At 44.0% G+C, this 19434-nt stretch overlaps 1 protein-coding gene across 1 annotated transcript; it reads left to right on the top strand.

Moving 5' to 3' along the window:
• The first annotated feature begins 1130 nt into the window (after window positions 1-1130).
• ZKSCAN2 (zinc finger with KRAB and SCAN domains 2) lies at window positions 1131-14657 on the top strand. The gene is made up of 7 exons (XM_068968785.1): window positions 1131-1535; window positions 2536-2722; window positions 4924-5015; window positions 5345-5471; window positions 8763-9446; window positions 11239-11730; window positions 13053-14657. Exons 1-7 carry the CDS (start codon window positions 1131-1133, stop codon window positions 13973-13975), a joined length of 2910 nt encoding a protein of 969 aa, XP_068824886.1. The 3' UTR covers window positions 13976-14657.
• Window positions 14658-19434: the final 4777 nt, after the last annotated feature.

The following is a 19434-nucleotide window of genomic DNA, read 5'->3' on the forward strand; positions in this document are numbered from 1 at the left end:
AACCCTCCGCCAGGCAAACGAGTTCTCACACCGCGCGACAGAAATAACTTTGCACCGCCTTGTCAGTAGCGCTCCTCCACCTCACAGTCTCTCCACCTCACAGTCTCTCCACCTCACAGTCTCCCCGCCTCCCAGATTCCCCGGCTGAGCGAGGACGCCCACTCCCCTTTCTCGTGCAGTTCTACCGCCTCCAGCAAAGTGCCTGTACTGTGTCCCTCCGCCCCGCGGACGCAGCGCGTAAGCTCAGCCGCGCCCCTTCTCATTCCTAAGGTGTTTCAGCAGCGAGTCACTGCGCTGCGCGCTCTCGCGAGAGTCCACAGCACAGCCCCCTCCCCCCAGCCCCTCGCCGGCGAGGGAGCCTCCCCTGAACCCCATGGCGCACGGGCGCGAGCGGCGCATGCGTGGCCGCGGCTCCCAGCGCCCCCCGCGCAGTCCGGGAACAGCGGACGAGCAGCCAGTGAGGATCCCGTAGCCTCTATCCTGCGAAGCGTCGTTTGGTCCCCGCAGCTCCTTTCCCTTAAGGGGCAGGGCCGCTTGGCGGCTCTCCTCAGCGTGCGGAAGTTTCCTGAGGACGGCCCAGGCCACCTTGAGCCAGAAAAGCCAAGCGCTGGCCTCGGATAACGCCGGCCCCTACCACCCGCCCGCAGCGGCCTGGGCTCGCCGCCGTGCCCCGAGTCTCGAACCCGGAGCCGGCAGGGGCTTGCACACCCGGCCCCACCCACTCGGGGCCTCGCCTCCTCGGGCTCGCCTCCCCGGGCCCCTGACACACCCCCTCCCGGCCCCGCTGACGGCCCCCGCCCTCCTGTCCTCGGTCCCCTAGATTTTCTGGTCCTCTAGCCTCGCTGTTGCAGACATTGCACTAAAAGATGAATCCTGAAAAACCACATCGCGGGGACATATATTGTGGCGAGAAGAGGCCGAGTTTTGGGACCTTAGATTACAAGTTCACCTTTTCAAGGGCCTGGGATAGATTTGAGTAATCAGCCTAGGGTACCCTGTTCCTGCTGACACTGCCGTTTTCACCTCCCTTCCTTCCCATACTTCCAAAACCATTAGCAGGCGGTTCTCAGAGGTTTGACTTCCTTGAGTCTCCTTCGAATCAGAAGTAAGGCTGACCTCCGGGTTAGAGCATGGCTGCATCCCTGGACCCTCAGACCAACGCGCCCCTGGAGGTTGAAGGATGCCTCATAATGAAGGTGGAAAAGGAGCCCGAGTGGATATCGGAGCCCATTCTGGAAGGATCGGATAGCTCTGAGTCCGAGACCTTTCGCAGATGCTTCAGGCAATTCTGTTATGAGGATGTGACTGGACCCCATGAAGCTTTCAGTAAACTCTGGGAACTTTGCTGCCGGTGGCTGAAGCCAGAAATGCGTTCCAAGGAACAGATCCTGGAGCTGCTGGTGATTGAGCAGTTTCTCACCATTTTACCGGAGAAGATTCAGCTGTGGGCACAGAAACAGTGTCCGGAAAGTGGAGAGGAGGCGGTGGCCCTGGTTATACATTTGGAGAAAGAGACTGGAGGACTAAGACAGCAGGTGAGAGAGGCTTTTCCAAATTTTTATGTTTAGCAAGGAGAGGGTGGAAAGGAAAGTGGACAAGAGATGCATTGCAGAAAATGCAGATCACAGAAGGATAAATAGTAATGAAAGACCTTTAAAGGGGATCTACCTAAAAAGGATCAGAATTTCATATTAAATAGGAAAAAAGCTTTGGTTGAACTATTATCTTGCAAATGACACTAAACATTATGCATCTGAGTATTTGTTTTAAATCTTTGCATAATGTTTCCCCAAAATTTTGAGAGAACAATACATTATGCTTCACAGGGTTTGACTTCTGCAGCTTGCTCCTAAAGAGGGCTGTTTTGATCCCTCTCAAGATAAAAAAATAAAGGACTTCATCAGTTATCCCAGGGCCTCCTGTAATCCTTTTATATTCCAGTCCAGTCTCCTGAAGTGCCGTCAGTGTCATCATCCTTGTCACCCTTCTCCATTTTAATCTCTGATCCTTATTGTCAGTGACTTTGCATGCTCCTCTAATTGTTTTTCCAACAGCCCTTTCCCTAACCTCATGAAATCCTGCAAGATTTGCACTTTCACCTGGCAAGGGATTTGCATTTATGTAAAGACCTGTCTATTAGCAAGTTGCTGTGCTGGTCAGAAATAGACACTCAATGTCAAGATTAATTTTGTAAGTTTTCATTTCACTAGTGAATTAGTGTTCTGAGAACTTTCACTTCTCTGTGAACCTAATAGTATCAGAATACTCAGTATTCTGATAACAAGGAGGTCTGTATTTTACTCTTAACAGATTTTCCCTCTCTGTGTATTCCCCCCTCTCCTGTTCCCTTCTGCCTAGACTTTTGGATAGCACTATGGACCCGATGTCCTCAGAGGTCCCATTGGGAATAGAATGAAATTTTCACTCCTTCTCACATCTTCTGTCCTTCTTTGATATCTTTCATGGTGGAATTTGGCCCTGATCTGGCCCTCTTTTCCTCCCATTTTCCATTATGGCATCGCCTTTATTTCCCAGGTTAGCAGTCCTGTGCACTCGGAGAAGCAAGCCCCCCTTGGAGCAGCCTGGGAGGTGGCAGACTTTCAGCCAGAGCCAGTGGAGGCCCAACCCAGAGTGACGTCTCAGGAGGAAGCTGAAAGCCTCCACTCAGGACGCCAGGAGCAGCCGAACCGAAAGAGAGAGCTTCGACCCTTACCTCAAAATGGTAAGAAGAATGTAGTGCATGCCCTATGCAGAGACCATGGCAGATTTGTTTTGTAGCCCTAACATTCTGACTTGTTCACTGTAGGGCCCTCTCGATACATACTTGAAAATAAATTGAATATTTGGGGAGAAAGACTTCATTAGCTTCAAGAGTTAGGAATATGGGTGACGACTCTTTGCGACCCCATAGACTGTAGCCCACCAGGGTGCTCTGTCCATGGGGATTCTCTGGGCAAGAATACTGGAGTGGGTTGCCATGCCTTCCTCCAGGGAATTTTCCCAAGCCAGGGAACCCAGGTCTCCCACATTTTAGGCAGATTTCTTTACCGACTGAGTCACCAGGGAAGTCCAAGTAAAAGGGATCTTAAGATGAAATTTGAGAAAGTTTAAATTGTCCAGACTGGCCTTAAGGTCTCCTAATATTATTTAAGAGTCTGCATTCTGCAGTCAGCTTGTGGGTTTTAGTCCTGCATGTATATAATTTCTTGGCTGGCTATAAACACCTTGAAAGATTGGAAGAGGTAATGAGATTTATTTTCAAAAGTAATTCACAGTAAGGTATCACAGAAGTGACATGTGAGAGGGATAAGACTTCGCAGAGATGGGACCACTGATGTTCATGTCTGCCCTGGACATTAATGAATCAAGTCAGATACAAGGAAATTAAGACTCATCCTCCCCATCCCCGCAGTGTAGTGTCAGGCTTAAAGAGAGGAGTGGAAAGATCACTGGACCTAGAGCACAGTATAAAAAAGCATGGGTGTATATCCTTTCCCTGCCCTTCTTTCTTTGTGATCTAAGCAAGTAATATTAATCAACCTCTGTATTAATGCATAGAGATTAAAAGATTAGGCTTTAGAGGAAGACAGTCTGGGTTCAAAACCTAATTCAGCCATTCTTTATCTGTGTGACCTTGGTCAAGTTGCTAAACTTTTTAAACTTTCCATTCTGTCATCTCTAAAAGGAAGATAGTAAGATTTTAGCATAGATTAAAAGAAGCCTCGTAAAAAAGTCAGTGCATAATAGTGCTCAATAAATGTTAGTTTCCTTTCTCCCATAATGGCATGGTTATTTTTAAACTTTCAAATCTATCTGATTTACACAATCCCTCATCAAGAGGCAAGATTCACTGCTACGGACACCACCTCCTTATCTGTCCTGAAATTCATGTTATGATAGAATGCTTTGCAAGTATTAATGGTTTCTGGATTCTTTAATGTTTGTTCGTCAACATCAAAGTTCCTGTGTTCACATGGATTAGATGCTGTCAGTTACTTTACCTGGTAAATGTATAGTATTTCTGGGTTTTGCTATTCCAGGGTGATAAGGAGTTCCTAAAATGGGAAAGTTTGTCCTGTGGAGGTTCTTACTGGGCGTATGGAGGACAGGAAATTTGAGGGATAAGTACCTCAGAAAGGCGAATACCTTCTAAAAGATGACATAGGATTTCAGCCAGGTGTGCCAAAGGGAATAATATGTTTCCAAGGAAGTGGTTCCATTTGGTTTCGTAGAAAGTAGTAAAGCAAGCTTCTGAGTTCTTGGTCACAGTAACATTTATTTTTGAAGTTTTCCTAGATAATGCTAGGGCAGAAGTTAGACTGCAGATTTTCTTATACTATGTAAGTTTATTTCTTTTCCTTCCACCTTTCTGGGGGTATGTTTGCCTTTAGTATTCAGTACTGTGTGTCTATATTTGTTAACTTAATAAGGATGATATTTACTCAGAGGGGATGAATTTATGCTAGAGATTGCAAACTGGTAACTCATGTGCCAAGTCAAACTTGTTTCTCAAAGAGTTTGGGAATGGAGGTTTTGTTTGTCTGTAGTTCTCAAGGTTTAAGACTTGAGATTGTACATAAAAATCCAGCTTTCTAGCTTCTCTTGAAAAACGTTAGAAACTCTGGCTATGGCAGGGCCATAGTCTAACAGGGAGGCATCACCCAGAACCAAACACTGGACCTGTGCTCTCCAGTTCCCCACAGTCCTCACCTCCCCTCTTTTCCTGATGTACTTTGCCTGCTTTCTTCCTAAAAGCATCTGCATTTGTGAGCCCTGCTCATGGTTTGGAGCATTGTTCTGAACTCATTGAAAAAATGACCAATTTTTGTTGGTTTTTTCATATATGCTCATCCATAAAAGGAGAAGCAGAATGAGTAAAAGGGCCAGAGCCCACAGCACTAATAGTTTCTTTTCTTCTTACAGCTCGGCCTTCTCCCTGGGTTCCTTCTCCTGCTAATGAATGGAACACCATAGATCAGGAAGTAACAGCCACAGGAGTTCCTGTCAGGTCCCAGGTAAATTGTAACAGTTTTCTCTGGCCTAACTTCCTAGGATATTCAGTCACAATGATTTCTTCAAACCTCTGTACCCACTCCAAGAGACTTTTCCCCCATTGTTCCTTTTCCAGAAAAGACTGCACGCAGCCTTCTGAGTATTCAGACTCCTTGCTGGGTCCTCTCTCTTATGATTCTTTATAGTACCTTTGCTTCATTTGATACATAATGTATACTTGGTTCTTTGATTTCAGTTTTTATCTAGGGCTTTCCTATCCTTCATCCGTGATCATTCATCCTTCAGAACCTATATGGTTATCTTGGTAGTCATTACTCTTAGTGTGTTACAGGGACCAGTGAAAGATGTCCACACGGCAAGAGGTTTTTCCTACAAAAAGAGTGTGCATCAGATTCCTGCTCACAAAGACCTCTACCGGGATATTAGAAAGGAGAGTGTTGGGAACATGGTCTCCCTGGGTAAGGATTCTATCCCTTTGCAAATAAAAGATGTGAGGATTTCTAGTGTATTCACTTCTACTGATAGTAAAATAGTTATAAAAATGTTGTCATTTTAAGGGCCATGGGTTTTCTAGTCATTTCTGTGCTCTAGCATACCATGCTCTCGTACCTCACTCATTCCTCTCTTCCAATTTATATTATAGATTTATGCATGTTCTTATGATTTAGTGATTAAAACATTAGAGAGGTTTATAGCTGATTGTCATGTTATTTAAATATAAAACTCACCCACATCCACTAGACTAAAAACTCTATAAAATCACAAGGTATTTTTAGGATTTGTTTTTGTTTAACATACAGTAACCCCAACATTGTGCACAGAGCCTGTCTATGGGTGATACCCAGCAAATACTCATTGAATGGATAGAAATCTGATAAATGGAAGAAAAAAAGTGATTTAAATACAATACCCATGTGAATTATTTAAATAGCACACATTTTTACAAGCACACATAACCACTTGTTAAGTGTAATTTTACAAGCAAACTTTTGAAGAACTGTATCATCTGCTTTAACAGCAGGGATAAATATGCTTCATTCATATGTAAGCTGCAAGTCAAAGATTACTTATGAATAGAATGAAAGGCCTAAAATGTGTACAATACACACTATAGATACTACAGACCTGTGTTGTTTAATAGAGTAGCCACTAGCTACCCATGGCTATTTCAATTTAAATTTATAAAATTAATTAAAATCAAATGAAGTTTAAAATTCAGTTTCTCAGTGGCAGTAGCCATATTTAAGTTATTCAGTAACTGTACTGGACAGCACAGTTACATAACTTCATCACAGGAATTTCTGTTTGACAATACATGTAGACACTAAAGTATAGAGATTACAAAATGGGCCATGTCAAACTGAATGAATGAAGATAAACCAACAGTTGTTTATGATCAGAAAGCAATTAAAGCACTTGGAAAAAATTGCCAATTTAAGATGATACCAATGACACACCAGTAACAAAGCACTCTTCCCAAAACAGCAGGACCCTTGATTTTAACTTTCACTTAGGGCATCCGTGCTTCATTACTGACCATTCATCCTTCAGAGACTTGTGTGGTTATCTCAGTAGTCATTGCTGTTAGTTACAGAGACCAGTGAAAGGTACCCACGTGGCAAGTTGCCCACACAATAGGTGTTTCCTAGTGTTGCCTTGGATCTCACAGCATCCAGACCTAGTAAAATGATGGATTAGAGGCCTTAGTGAAAGCTGCCATGAGTGGGTTAGAGACCATACTCTGCACCTTCAGCTGTAGCCCAGTGATTCCATGTGTAATAATTATATATGGAAAAGCTCAGGGACACCTCGCACAGTGTTTTATCTTAGATTGTAAACTAAAGGCCCGTGAATCTAGCCTGAAAATTTATTTGGGCCTTGCACAGAGTTGTAACTTAAAATTTGTTCATAAATCTGGATTCCAGCATCTCTTAAAAATACTACCGTCAGGCACATCTCACACTGCAGCAGGTGACCAGAGCAAAGTAGAGGAACTTGTGCTGAACGGCCAGGGCTCTTACGCCAGCCTGCCTGGTCCTTGTAGATGTTTGAACTTCCATTGTCCGTGCCCTTCTCTCATGTGAAAATGAAGAGCAGATCCTCAGCCCCAGAGTTCTTTCAGCAAGGATTTGATTTAATGCTGCTTCTCTAGGAGGCGCTTCCTTGATAGCTCAGTTGGCAAAGAATCTGCCTGCAATCCAGGAGACCCCGGTTTGTTCCTGCGTCAGGAAGATCCCCTGGAGAAGGGATAGGCTATCCACTCCAGTGTTCTTGGGCTTCCCTTGTGCCTCAGCTGGTAAAGAATCTTCCTGCAATGCGGGAAACCTGGGTTCAATCCCTGGGTTGGGAAGATCCACTGGAGAAGGGAAAGGCTACCCACTCCGTATTCTGGCCTGGAGAATTCCATGGATTATATAGTCCATGGGGTCGCAAAAAGTTGGACACGACTGAATGACTTTCACTTCACTCTCTAGGAAAATTCAATGAAGTTCTTTTGTGTTTCCTATAGAAGAAAACTAAATGTTATTACATACCTATTAGACATTAGATACGTTATAGATGATCACTTATTTAATATTCTTAGCACCTTGTTGGGATTCCCAGGTGGCTCAGTGGTAAAGAATCTGCCTGCCAGTGCAGAAGAGACACAGGTTCAGTCCTGGGTCAGGAAGCTGCCCTGGAGGAGGAAATGGCAACCTATTACAGTATTCTTGCCTGGGACATCCCATGGATGAAGGAGCCTAGTGGGCTACAGTCAATGGGGTCACAAAGGGTCAGATGCAACTGAGCATGCATGCACTGACCTTTGGATAGATGATATTATTCCCTAGGAAACTGAGGCTCAGAGAGATTAAGAAACTTCCCCTCGTCAAAAAGTAAAGTTAAGTGGTAGAGCTGCTACTGCTAAGTCGCTTCAGTCGTGCCCGACTGTGTGTGACCCCAGAGATGACAGCCCACCAGGCTCCCCCATCCCTGGGATTCTCCAGGCAAGAACACTGGACTGGGTTGCCATTTCCTTCTCCAATGCATGAAAGTAAAAAGTGAAAGTGAAGTCGCTCAGTCGTGTCTGACTCTTAGCGACTCCATCCATGGGATTTTCCAGGCAAGAGGACTGGAGTGGGGTGCCATTGCCTTCTCTGAGTAGTGGAGAAGTGGTGGAGCTAGGATTCAAATTTAAGACATTTTGATCTGCACAGTACTGTAAGGTAAAAAATTCAAGTTGCTTTCCTATTATTGCATCTCTTTCCCATTAATTTTGCTAGAGTGTCTCCAAAAATTCATGACTTCTCACCTCCCACAGCCCCAGTGTGTGTGTGGTGTGTGTGGGGGTGTGTGTGTGTGTGTGTTGAGTGGGGGATTGAGGAGATACAGGGAACAGCTGTAAGCACACTTTATAAGTAATAAACACCAGTTCATAGGAGCATGCTGTGAATCTAACAATGTTAGATACTTGAGAGACAGTCAAAGGTAATAAGTGTTTCTTACCCATAAAGATTTTCCTTTAAGAACTAGCTGGGGAAGGAAGTGGTACATACATGAGGTGTGAAACGGTAGTGTAAGTTAGTAGGTGATTGTGAGGAATAACTCAGGCAAGAATCTAGTGTGTACTGTCATGGTTGAGGAAGGCTTTAGAAAAAAGATGAACTGGATGAGATCTTTAAAGGATAGCTGTGAACAAGGGGTCCAGGAGAGCATGCTAAGCAGGACCTTGGGGCATGCAGTCATGAAATGTGTTTGTCTCACTGTAGGAAGCACAGCGTCTGCAGCTAACAAGATAGCCCGGCTGGAGCCGAGAAAGGAGCCATGGACCACAGGTCTGCAGTCCTCTAATAAGAGGACTGTCCTGCGAAGCAACTACATCAAGGAAAAGTCAGTTCATGCTGTTCAGATCCCTGCAAGGAATGCAGGGAAAACATGGAGAGAGCAGCAGCAGTGGGGTCTGGAAGATGAAAAAATCGCAGGCGTGCATTGGAGTTACGAGGAAACTAAGACTTTTCTTGCAATTCTCAAAGAGTCTCGCTTTTATGAAACACTTCAGGCTTGTCCCCGAAACAGCCAGGTATATGGTGCTGTGGCTGAATGGTTGCGAGAATGTGGCTTCCTCCGAACACCAGAACAGTGTCGGACCAAGTTCAAAAGTCTGCAGAAGAGTTACCGAAAAGTGAGAAATGGCCACGTGCTAGAACCCTGTGCTTTCTTTGAGGACATGGACGCTTTGTTGAATCCTTCAGCTCATGCTTCATCCACGGATAAGCCAAGGGAGATTCTGTCTCTTCCCAGACTGAAGAGAATTGGCATCAGTGCTAAAGAGCAGATCAATTTGGTGGAGGAGGAAGAAGCTGCAGAGGAGTCTGATGGTGATGAAATGGGCGTTGAGTTTATCCGGAAGCCTGAGCTTCATGGTGCCCCTGTCATATTTCAAAACCTGAGTGGTAAGAATGGTGCTTTTATTCTGGTATGAGAATGGATGATGTGGTCTTGTGGAAAAAGAAGTAGACCCCCAGAAGTGACCAAACACAGGGAATTCTGACACACACACTTGCCACTCATCACTGTGATTGGCCACATAACTGAAAGTGCTCCTAGGTGTTCGTTGCTGCCCCCAGTGCAGCAACAGCCATGAAGGATTCTTTCTCAGGTTAGAGCACAGCATGGATTTTGAGTATTTGGAGTCTGTGGAAGGAAAATAAATGGAGTCCAGGGTACTAAGGATCTAACATTATTTAAGAATTGTTATAATACAGTCAATTGTGTTAGATTATAGAAGTCAAGGACCCATTATCAAGGATAGCCAGTAAAAGAATGTGTAACCAACAAAAAAAGAATTGAAAAAAAATGAAATTCTGAAAGAAGAAAGGAGAGAAAAAGGAACACGAAGTAGATACAACAAATGGAAAGAAAAAAAACAGGATGGTAGGTGTGTATCCACATGTCATTAATTATAAATTTAAAGGACAGGTTTTTCAGATATATTTTTTTAACTATATTTACAAGAGATACATCTTTAATGTAAGGACACAGAGACATTAAAGTTAAAAGGATAGAAACGATACTATGCTAAAGAATGATGTTGAAATTTGGGGACTGGGAAATGGAGAACTAAACCGCCAGTTGACAGTCATTGCGTGACAGTTGACTTATCATATAACTACTAGAACTCAATTTTCTGTCTTTAAAATATGGCTTAGATTACGAGCCTAGTTGTTAGTGTTAAATGAAATAATATGGATGAAGGCATTCTGCAGATGCTAAAATGCAACAAAACATTGCCTGGTGTCACAGTTATTTGTACCACCTTATGAAAAAGATGATAGTTTCTTAGATAAAATGGAAAAATAAACCAGACTAGGAGAGCTGAGACTGTAATCATGATTGTACCTATTCAAAGGAAACAAATCTCAGGGAAAAGATGGGAAAGTGTATTACACACATACAGGTATTCACCATTCTGGAGATCCATAAACATGAGGGTCAGACAGTTTCAAATGTGGGAATCCAGTGAGACTGAAGGAAACCCGTGAGGCAGAGGTTAGAAAAAGGACTTTACTACTACAGATTACAAAACACCCCAAAAGCATGTTTACCTATATTCAAACATACTCTTAAAACTTTAATTCTGCTATAAAAGCAGGACATCTGCTTCTCTTACAGATCATTTCATCTCTTGAAGTAGAGGACTCAGTAACATCAAAAACTACTCTAGATATAGTTCTCCTCTTCAAAGAAGATGAGCTAAAGAGCTGATAGCAACTCTCACGTTGTTGGGTGTCTTAGTCCATTATTCCTAAAAAAATTTTTAAAGGCAGACAGCTGACTCCTTAATAACCATAGCAACAGCAGATTTAGGGGCTACATTTTTATTCTAACAGATAAATTTTGAGATCAGTATATCAATTTTAAAATCCTTTGGGGTTTTTGACTAAATAGATTTGAGAATTGATATCTGTACAGTTTGAGTCTTCCTACCCAGAAATATAGTGTCTCTCCATTCTTTGTAATTCTTTTATGTCTTTCAATATAATATTATATATTTTTTATTCAGACCTTCTCCTTTCTTGCAAAGCTTATTCCAAGACATATCATTGTTCCAGGGAATGGGATTTGTTTTCTTGTACTTCTTATATTTTGTAATGTATGAAGGCTACAGGCAACTTATGTCTTTGAACTTTACCCTTGAATGGCTGCAGACACCTTGTATCTTTGAACTTTATCCTTGAATGGCAGGTGTGCACTGGGGCTACGAGGAAACCAAGACTTTCCTTGACATCCTCCATGAGACTCGGTTTTACGAAGCACTGCAAGCCTGTCATCGGAAGAGCAAGTTGTATGGGGCCGTGGCTGAGCAGCTGCGTGAGTGTGGCTTCCTCCGAACTCCGGAACAGTGCCGGACCAAGTTCAAAAGCCTTCAGAAAAGTTACCGCAAAGTGAAAAATGGTCATGTGCTAGAGTCCTGCGCATTCTACAAGGAGATGGATGCTCTGATTAACTCGCGGGCATCTACTGCTCCCACCAGCTCCCCAGAAGAAGCCCCATCACCCTCAGTTCAAGAAAGAGAGGACATGGAAATTGAACCCCAGGAACCTACAGTCTGGGAACCTGAGGAGGACTCCCAGGAGGCTCTTGTTGAAGACTCTGGCAGTGAGAGAATGAGTGAGGAAGAAATCACGCAAGAACCAGAATTCCAGGGACCTCCAGGTTTACTGCAAAGCCCAAGTGGTAAGGATCACTGGGGCTCTGGGGTAAAGGAGGAGTCAGTGGGATTACTGACAAATTAGGAGAGCTGGCACATCACATGTGCATGTCTGTTCATTAAACAATATTTGTGTGTCCTGTGCCATTTGAGGAGAAGAGTAAAGTAGCAGTGAATAAAACAGTCCCTGTCCTCATGGTGCTTCTTTTCAAGGGAGGAGCTTACGTTTTCGTGATTTAGTCCTTGGGATCCCAGCCTTGGTTTTTGTGTGTAGGGGGAAGATACTGTTTTATATCTCCTAGAAATACTGTTGGGAAGAACTTGGAATTATATGTGAGAAAAACTCAGGCCAAGGAGACATGTTGGTACGCTCAGAGCAGAAATGTCTGTTATGTGTGATATGCATAAGAAAAAGGCAGAGACAGAAAGACTTTATTCTGGTTCTGAGCTCCACCTGTGGGTGTCCCACCAACCACTGAATGCCCTCACAGGCATCTCACCAGCAGCCCAGCCTTAAAAGTTTGAAAAGGAATATCAACACCTTCCTTCCCACAACATGGCTCTTCCTGGTGCCCTCCCATAGCACATCCGACCTGGAAAGGTAGGGATGTTTTTTGATGCCTTCTCTTTCGTTTACATCCAGGCAGATGACATATTTTCTCAACTGTTGGGGAATTTGCATCTGCCCCCTCTTTAGTTGCCATAACCACCAGTTTAGCATTTCTCTGTCTCTTGCCTAAACTATTGTAAAAGTCCGCAAACCAGTTTTCCTCATTAGACTTGTGTTAAGCTTCCACAGCCATCCTTAATCTGAGCTTTTTAACCTTACCTGTCATTATTTTCCTTCCTATACTCTATGCTGGTTCAAAACAAACATTTGAAAAGGGAGTTCACACACGCTCTTTGGTGGTATTTTTATGAAAATTTGTAGTAGGCAAGATGAAATTGTTGACTCTGGAACTGGAACTGCTGAGTTGATAACTTTGGAAACAAAGTCCTGTACCATCTCTGGTGAACCTTGTATTTTAAGATGAGCTCCAGACCTGTCACCAAATTACCAAGTTCCGTGTAAGCCAACTGCTAGGCTGTAACTTCCTCCAAGGCCCAGATGGACCCAATCAGAACACTTCCAAAGATGACGTGATAAGGGCTTCTTATGTAAGTCAGTGGATTCACTGATGACTGTCCATGGGACTGAAAGAAAGTAAGGCCCAGTGAATCAGAAAAGAGTCCCCCTTGCCTGAGGTCAGTGAAGCACACAGAGGCCTTAAGGTACAGGGCCTGTCAGCTGTATTATTTATATTAACCCAGAACTGGTCTGAAATTTTTATTGTCTTCTTTTTTTCAGATTTTGAAATTGAAAGTAGTATCAAAGAAGATGCAACACGGGTGATCTGTAAGGACATGGAGCAGCATAGGGCATTCATAGAAAAGTCTAAAAGGGTCATTTCCCAGAATGTTGATCCAGATAAATATCATAAAAGGGATTGCATCTCAGGAAGACAGTGGGAAAACCTTCATGGAATCCGACAGGGAAAACTGATGCCTCAGCCTCGAGATTTGGGGAAAGCCATAGTGCATCAGAGGCCTCTCGTGGGGAAGAGGCCCTTCCGGCTCCTCAGATATGGAGAAAGCTTTGGAAGGAGTGCGCGTCTCATGTGCCGCATGACCCACCAGAAGGAAAACCCTTCTAAGTGTAGTGTCTGTGGGAAGTGCTTCGGTAGAAGCAGGAGTCTAGTCCGACACCAAAGAATCCACACGGGAGAAAAACCTTTCAAATGTCTCGACTGTGGGAAAAGCTTTAATGACTCCTCCAACTTTGGTGCCCACCAGAGAATTCACACAGGAGAGAAACCCTACAGATGTGGAGAGTGTGGGAAATGCTTCAGCCAGAGCTCAAGTCTCATTATACACCAGAGAACCCACACTGGAGAGAAGCCCTACCAGTGCGGAGAGTGCGGGAGGAGCTTCACCAACAGCTCGCACTTCAGTGCCCACCAGAGAGTCCACACCGGCGAGAATCCCTACAAGTGTGTGGACTGTGAGAAAAGTTTCAATAACTGTACGAGATTTCGCGAGCATCGGCGAGTACACACCGGGGAGAAGCCCTATGGGTGCATCCAGTGTGGCAGACGTTTCAGCAAGAGTTCTGTGCTCACCAAACATCGGGAGGCTCATGTGAGAGAAAAGCTGCTGCCACCCCCGCCAGCATTCTGCTCCCTGGAGAACCCCCTCAAGGGCAAGACTGATGAATTCAGGCAGACTTTATGATGATGAGCTCTTCTCTTCCTAAACGTCCCCTTAGTCATTTTACCCTGATCTCACTCTCGGAAGCAATCCTTTCTTAGCTAGAAAGAGTCATTGCCAAGATAAGCTTGAGAGCATAAATAAGCTAAAGGCTTGGATCCTGTTCTCACCTCTGCCTCTTACTTGATTAATCTGTTCCTCTCCTTCTATGTGTCTCAACCTTTTCCCTTTAATAAAGTGAAGAAGATACAGGGTCTGAGTGCAGAGGGAAATTCTCTTCAGTATGTCGAGGCCACTGCCGTGGGATCGCTAAACCCAGCAATATGCAGAATCCTTCAGCGCAGGGGAGACTTGTTGCCTGCCAAGGAGATAAAAAATGTTCAAAGTCATTTTCATTATCCACCACATGTGATCCCGGATGCAACTCAATCACAGTTTCCTGTTTGGGTAGAAATTTCAGGAGCCTGATAAGAACCACATCGGATCTGTCTTGGTTTTGAAGGTATGCACGAAAGGAGATTGAAGATTTTTTCGTTCCCTTCAGGAGTCTGTTTCAGTGTACCTTTTTTGTGTCAAGAAGTTGATCTAAAGAGCTCGGGTAGTGTTTCTGTATTGTCACTGAAACAATGCCCTGCCCTCCATAGAGACAGGATGCAACTGATCACCCATTGTCCTTTGTAGACTGACCCTCTCTGTACCTGAAGACTGACATGCCCTTGGCTGTTGCCTCTCCAGCCTAGGCATAATCCAGTTCCCTTTACTGTTTCTTGTAAGTCCTACACTTACCTCTTCGTTGTTCTGGGTGCCCTTGTCTGACTCTTCTGAACTACCATGCCTTCCTCAGACTGAGTAGCTTGCATGCTCCTGGTGTGTCTCATTAAAGTGGAATTCAGAGACTTTCCAGTTCTGAATGTGTAACTGCTCTGGTTTTTATCTAGAATATGACTGATAGGTGGCAAATTTTCTGCCTCCCAACCCCACACTTATATATAATGTTATATAATTTTAGATAGTTTTCTAAAACTCTGAGGAGCCAGGGAAGAAGTGAGTTAGAGACCTGAAACATTCAGTATTTCAAAGACCAGTTGGGCTCCTTAGCCCTGCTTTAGATCAGGTAGTCACCTTGGTCCAGACCAGCACTCCAGGGCAGTTGGTTAAGTATACCGTTGTCTTTTTTTGAGGCTAGCCCTTGTTCATGTGGTCATAAACCTGTCTGTAGAGCTGAGTAATTTATACAACTCTACAGCTCACTGATTGAAGGTGGAAATACTTTCTGACACTTCCAGCCCAGAACACTTACTGTTTTCCACACTTAACTGTTGGTCTGAGAAGTCTCTTTGACAACCCCCAGCACTGACCCAGTAACTACTGAAGGAAGAGTTCAAATGGGGAGATAGTTCACTTACAGATGTTGCAGATAAACACCTGCAGATAAACATCCAAAGCTGTTACTTCAGGATGCGACCAGTGGCATTTATACCCTTAAGATGACGGTGACCTCAGGGGACTTTGCTTTGGGAAAGGAGAAGTCACAAGTTTAGTGGAAAAATAACCAGAGTCAAGGCTGTGTGTAGATCATTTTTTCACTTTTCTCCTTTTCTTTGTCAGATGCTGTCTTATTAGAAGACATCTGAGTATGTTGGAATTTTCTGAAACTTAAACAAGGAGGATATAGGCAGGAAGGAAGGAAACCCAACCTATGGTGTCAGAATAGGCTGTGGCCTGTTGGAAGGCAGGTGACTCAGGTAGACGTTGATAAGTGTTTCTTTCTGACATTCGTTAGGAGCATTACGATTGTCCACATCTCCCTAGGTTGATTTCTGCTGTGTTGTCCAAATTATAAATTCCTAATAGTTTAGCGCAGTTTCATGTCACTAGTGTGCCCAGCACAGAGCGGTGTGTGTGGTGCCAGTGGGTGTGTGCTTGTATTGTGTAGATGTTCTGGAATTCCTTCTCTAGAGAAGATGCACATTAATAGAAATCACCACTTAGTAATAGGTACCCAGGGTTCATCATATCAAAGCATGATTCAGGAAAGTAGATGATTTACTATAAGTATTAATTAAGCACGGTTATGTGTAAGGCTATGTTCTAGGCACAGTGAGGGATATAAAAATGAAAAAAGGCTTGGTGTCTGTGCTCAAGAAACTTGCAACATGGTGAACGAACTATTGCAGCAAAAGATAATGCCAATTACATTCGTGTCAGTTATGGAACATTATTTGTTCATTAATGAAAGAGCCACCTTCTCTTGCAGAAGAGTTTTTCTCAATGCCTAAAATCGTATTCTCTACCTCCGTCTCTTAAATTTCCCCAATGGCCAGAAAGGCTCAGGAACCATTCCTTCTCCAAGTGGAACAATCCAATTCTGTCTGTCATGTCTAGGATCATGCCGAGGTGGAATTTGGGTCCCCTTACCTATTCTCAGTTGTAAGTGGGTATTTGGACTTGTATTAAATTAACTTAATGAACTTTGCTTCTATAGAAGGAGACAGTCCTACCCACCATCTTAGACCAAGGCTGTTGGTATTTTATCTTTTATCAGGTTGAACATGAAAGTCAAAAGTGAAGTCACACACTGATTACTATGTCTCATATCACATAACATTGCCTTCATGACAATCCGTAGAAGTTTTTTTTCCTAAGTTTCAGTAGCAGGGAAAGCTCTGATCCTAAAGCAAAAAAAAGTTACCTTACAAACACTGTGACTTTTTTTTTTTAGCAACTTACTACTATTCTTTCTTTGTTCTGGCTGCTGGAACAAAGAAACTTACAAAAACAGAACTTGTAAGTCACCTCAGCCAACCACTTAAACCTGTATTTACTTAATCCTGTCTTATATCTTTAAAAATTACCCCATATCCTATTTTTTTAAAGTGTACATAAGTAGTCATTTTATTCTCTGACTTCTTAACCAAGACCCTTTGGAGCCTGGCTGTATCCCTGCGTGCGCTTACTGTGTTACTCCCACAAATACCCTAATTCTTACTGGCATTTTTATTATACATACAACCTACTTTATTCATCTGGAAGGAAACTTTTTTTTTTTTAAGAGGAAAACTTCACAGTATGCTTAAAACAGCTCAGGGCAGCCTGCCACATAGAATGAGCCTTAGACCAGAAGCTGTAGACAGGTTTCATTCTTGTCGCTACCACTTTCTGAGTGTTGTTGGACAAACCAGTCTCTCCTGGGCCTGAGTTCCTTATCTGAAGAGAAGTTGAGCATGATTGCCAAGACCACTCCAGCTCCAAGGTCCTGTGAGGCTGTGGGGCATCGGAAGAGAGAAGTTATAAGACCAGGCCGCCACCCTGGCTCAGGGCTGCAGGCAGCATTCAGGCCATACTGAATCCATCCCATGAGTCCATCCCATCCTTCAGCAAGAGGTTGCTGCGAGCAGTCCAGGAGCATGCTCAGTGAGGAGAAGGACAAATCACTCATGTTCAACAGCAGGCGATAGACAGTGGCAGGTAGCTGCAGTGAAGAAAGCCGATTTGGGGACCTCTGGTGCCCCATGACAGATGAACCTCAACTCTGAGGGAGCCGGGGACACCCCAAATGCAATGCTAAGCCCTTACCTCTGAATGCATTCCTAATATAAATGTATGTCCACTCATTGTTTTGTGTGAATGTTCACTTAGATGTCTTCTTGAAAACTTGTATGTGAAATAAATGTTTAAATAAATGACTCCCATTGGTTTTTGCCATAATTTGAAGGCTGTCTCTATTAAGGAAAAAGAGAATTTATTCAAAGGTAATAAAAGCTGATTCTCAGCTAAAGAGAATCTCAGTCTCTTTTCCGGTCCACTGTTCTGCCCCACAGCTAGCAGGGGTCTCGTGTGAGCCCACAGCTATTCCCCTGCAGCAGTCCTCTGACAGCTGTCACTGCCATTGTCCTAGAAGACGCTTGGCTCTAATTCCAGAGTAGATTAGCTTTGGAGGCACACACTGGCTATATGCTCGGTGGGGCACTCACAGCCTCCCCTGGTGGAACCAGTCAATGTGATTTCCCCAGACCCACTGCTGCTTTTGGGTCACTATTTGACTTAAAGAGTTCCAATAGCTTCCACTTAGCCCTCCCCATAGCAGCTCCAACTCCATAGGTCACTGAGTCAATGTAGAGATTTTGCCACTTGTTGAGAATGTTTTTCCAACTATATTCTTAGAAACTGAGAGAAGAACCGCAGGATGAATTTCAAGCCAGCTCACCTAAATATGAGGTGGATTCCAGACAGAGTCTCTCCCACCTAGACATTATAAGCAGCCGACTGCAATAGCACCCACCCAAGGTTCTCAAGAGAGATAACTGCTCAGGGTCAGTACCTGAGAGTCCCTGTACATTTTCTATACTTTCCTTGAGCAACTGGCCATGACCTTTTTGGAGGAAACAAAGATAAAGTCTCAGAATATTCATCTTTGAGTTCTTCCACAAGATTATCTGATCTTCCATTTCTCTATGGAGATTTAGGTCTGTGAACTGACTCAGAGTTAGGTAGCTGAGAGATATTAAGTCTCAGGCATCAGGAGGTGGGGGTGTGGGAGGCATTCTCTGATGGTCCAGTGGTTAAGAATCCGCCTTGCAATGCAGGGGACACTAGATCGATCTTTGGGAAGATCCCACGTGCCATGCGACAGCTAAGCCCACACACCCTAGAGCCTGTGCTCCACAACAACAGAAGTCACTACAGTGAGAACCTGTGTACTGCAGCTACAGAGAGTGGCCTCCACTCACCACGGCTGGAGAAAGCCCATGTGCAGCAACAAAGACCAACTGCAGCCAAAAAACTTCTTTTTAATCTCTAAGGGGAAAAAAGATCTATTGTAAGGCTACACATTTTCAATTCCTACAAACCAGTTAAGACATTTAGATTTCAAAGAAAGAAGAATGAATCCTTTGTGTTTCAAACACCAAAAGGAACACAGCTAATCACAACCTCCAAACTCCATGATGGGTGCAGGGATTTGGAGGGAAAGCAGTGGTTTGGGGCCCAAGACTGGCAAACTGCCTACCCTGCTCTGAGGTGGTAGATGTGTGGCAGTGTGGGAATAGAGGGGATGGGGAGGCTTGGAAGGCCAGCCTTAAGAGTTGGTTGGATACATGGCATGGAGCCATGGAACACGCAGGTGTGCTTGGAACCCCTCTTGCTAGAAATCACCCCAGCTGAGACAAGTGTGACTCAGCCACAGAATGTGCCATCTCTGGGGACCACTGCTGACAGCCCCAGGTGGTAGACAGACGAATGGCAGCCGCAGGGGCCACACTGTAGAGAGTTAGGACCTGAAGATCAGGGAGCGAGGAAAGGATAAAGCAGATGTGGTCTATTAATACAATGGAATATTAGCTAATGCCATTTGTGGCAACCTAGAGATTATCATATGAAGTAAGCCAAAATCAAACGTGGTATAACTTATATGTGGAATCTAAAAAAATGATACAAATGAATTTATTTCCAAAACAAACTCACAAACACAGAAAACAGGATTA

Source organism: Capricornis sumatraensis, chromosome 3 (genome assembly GCF_032405125.1).
Source record: "Capricornis sumatraensis isolate serow.1 chromosome 3, serow.2, whole genome shotgun sequence".
NCBI lineage: Eukaryota > Metazoa > Chordata > Mammalia > Artiodactyla > Bovidae > Capricornis > Capricornis sumatraensis.

Excerpts from the sequence above, each read along its gene's own strand:
- ZKSCAN2 (XM_068968785.1), top strand. The coding sequence starts at position 1,131 with ATGGCTGCATCCCTGGACCCTCAGACCAACGCGCCCCTGGAGGTTGAA. Across the intron at positions 1,536-2,535 it reads CTGGAGGACTAAGACAGCAG|GTTAGCAGTCCTGTGCACTC; the intron begins GTGAGAGAGGCT and ends TTTATTTCCCAG. Across the intron at positions 5,472-8,762 it reads TGGGAACATGGTCTCCCTGG|GAAGCACAGCGTCTGCAGCT; the intron begins GTAAGGATTCTA and ends GTCTCACTGTAG.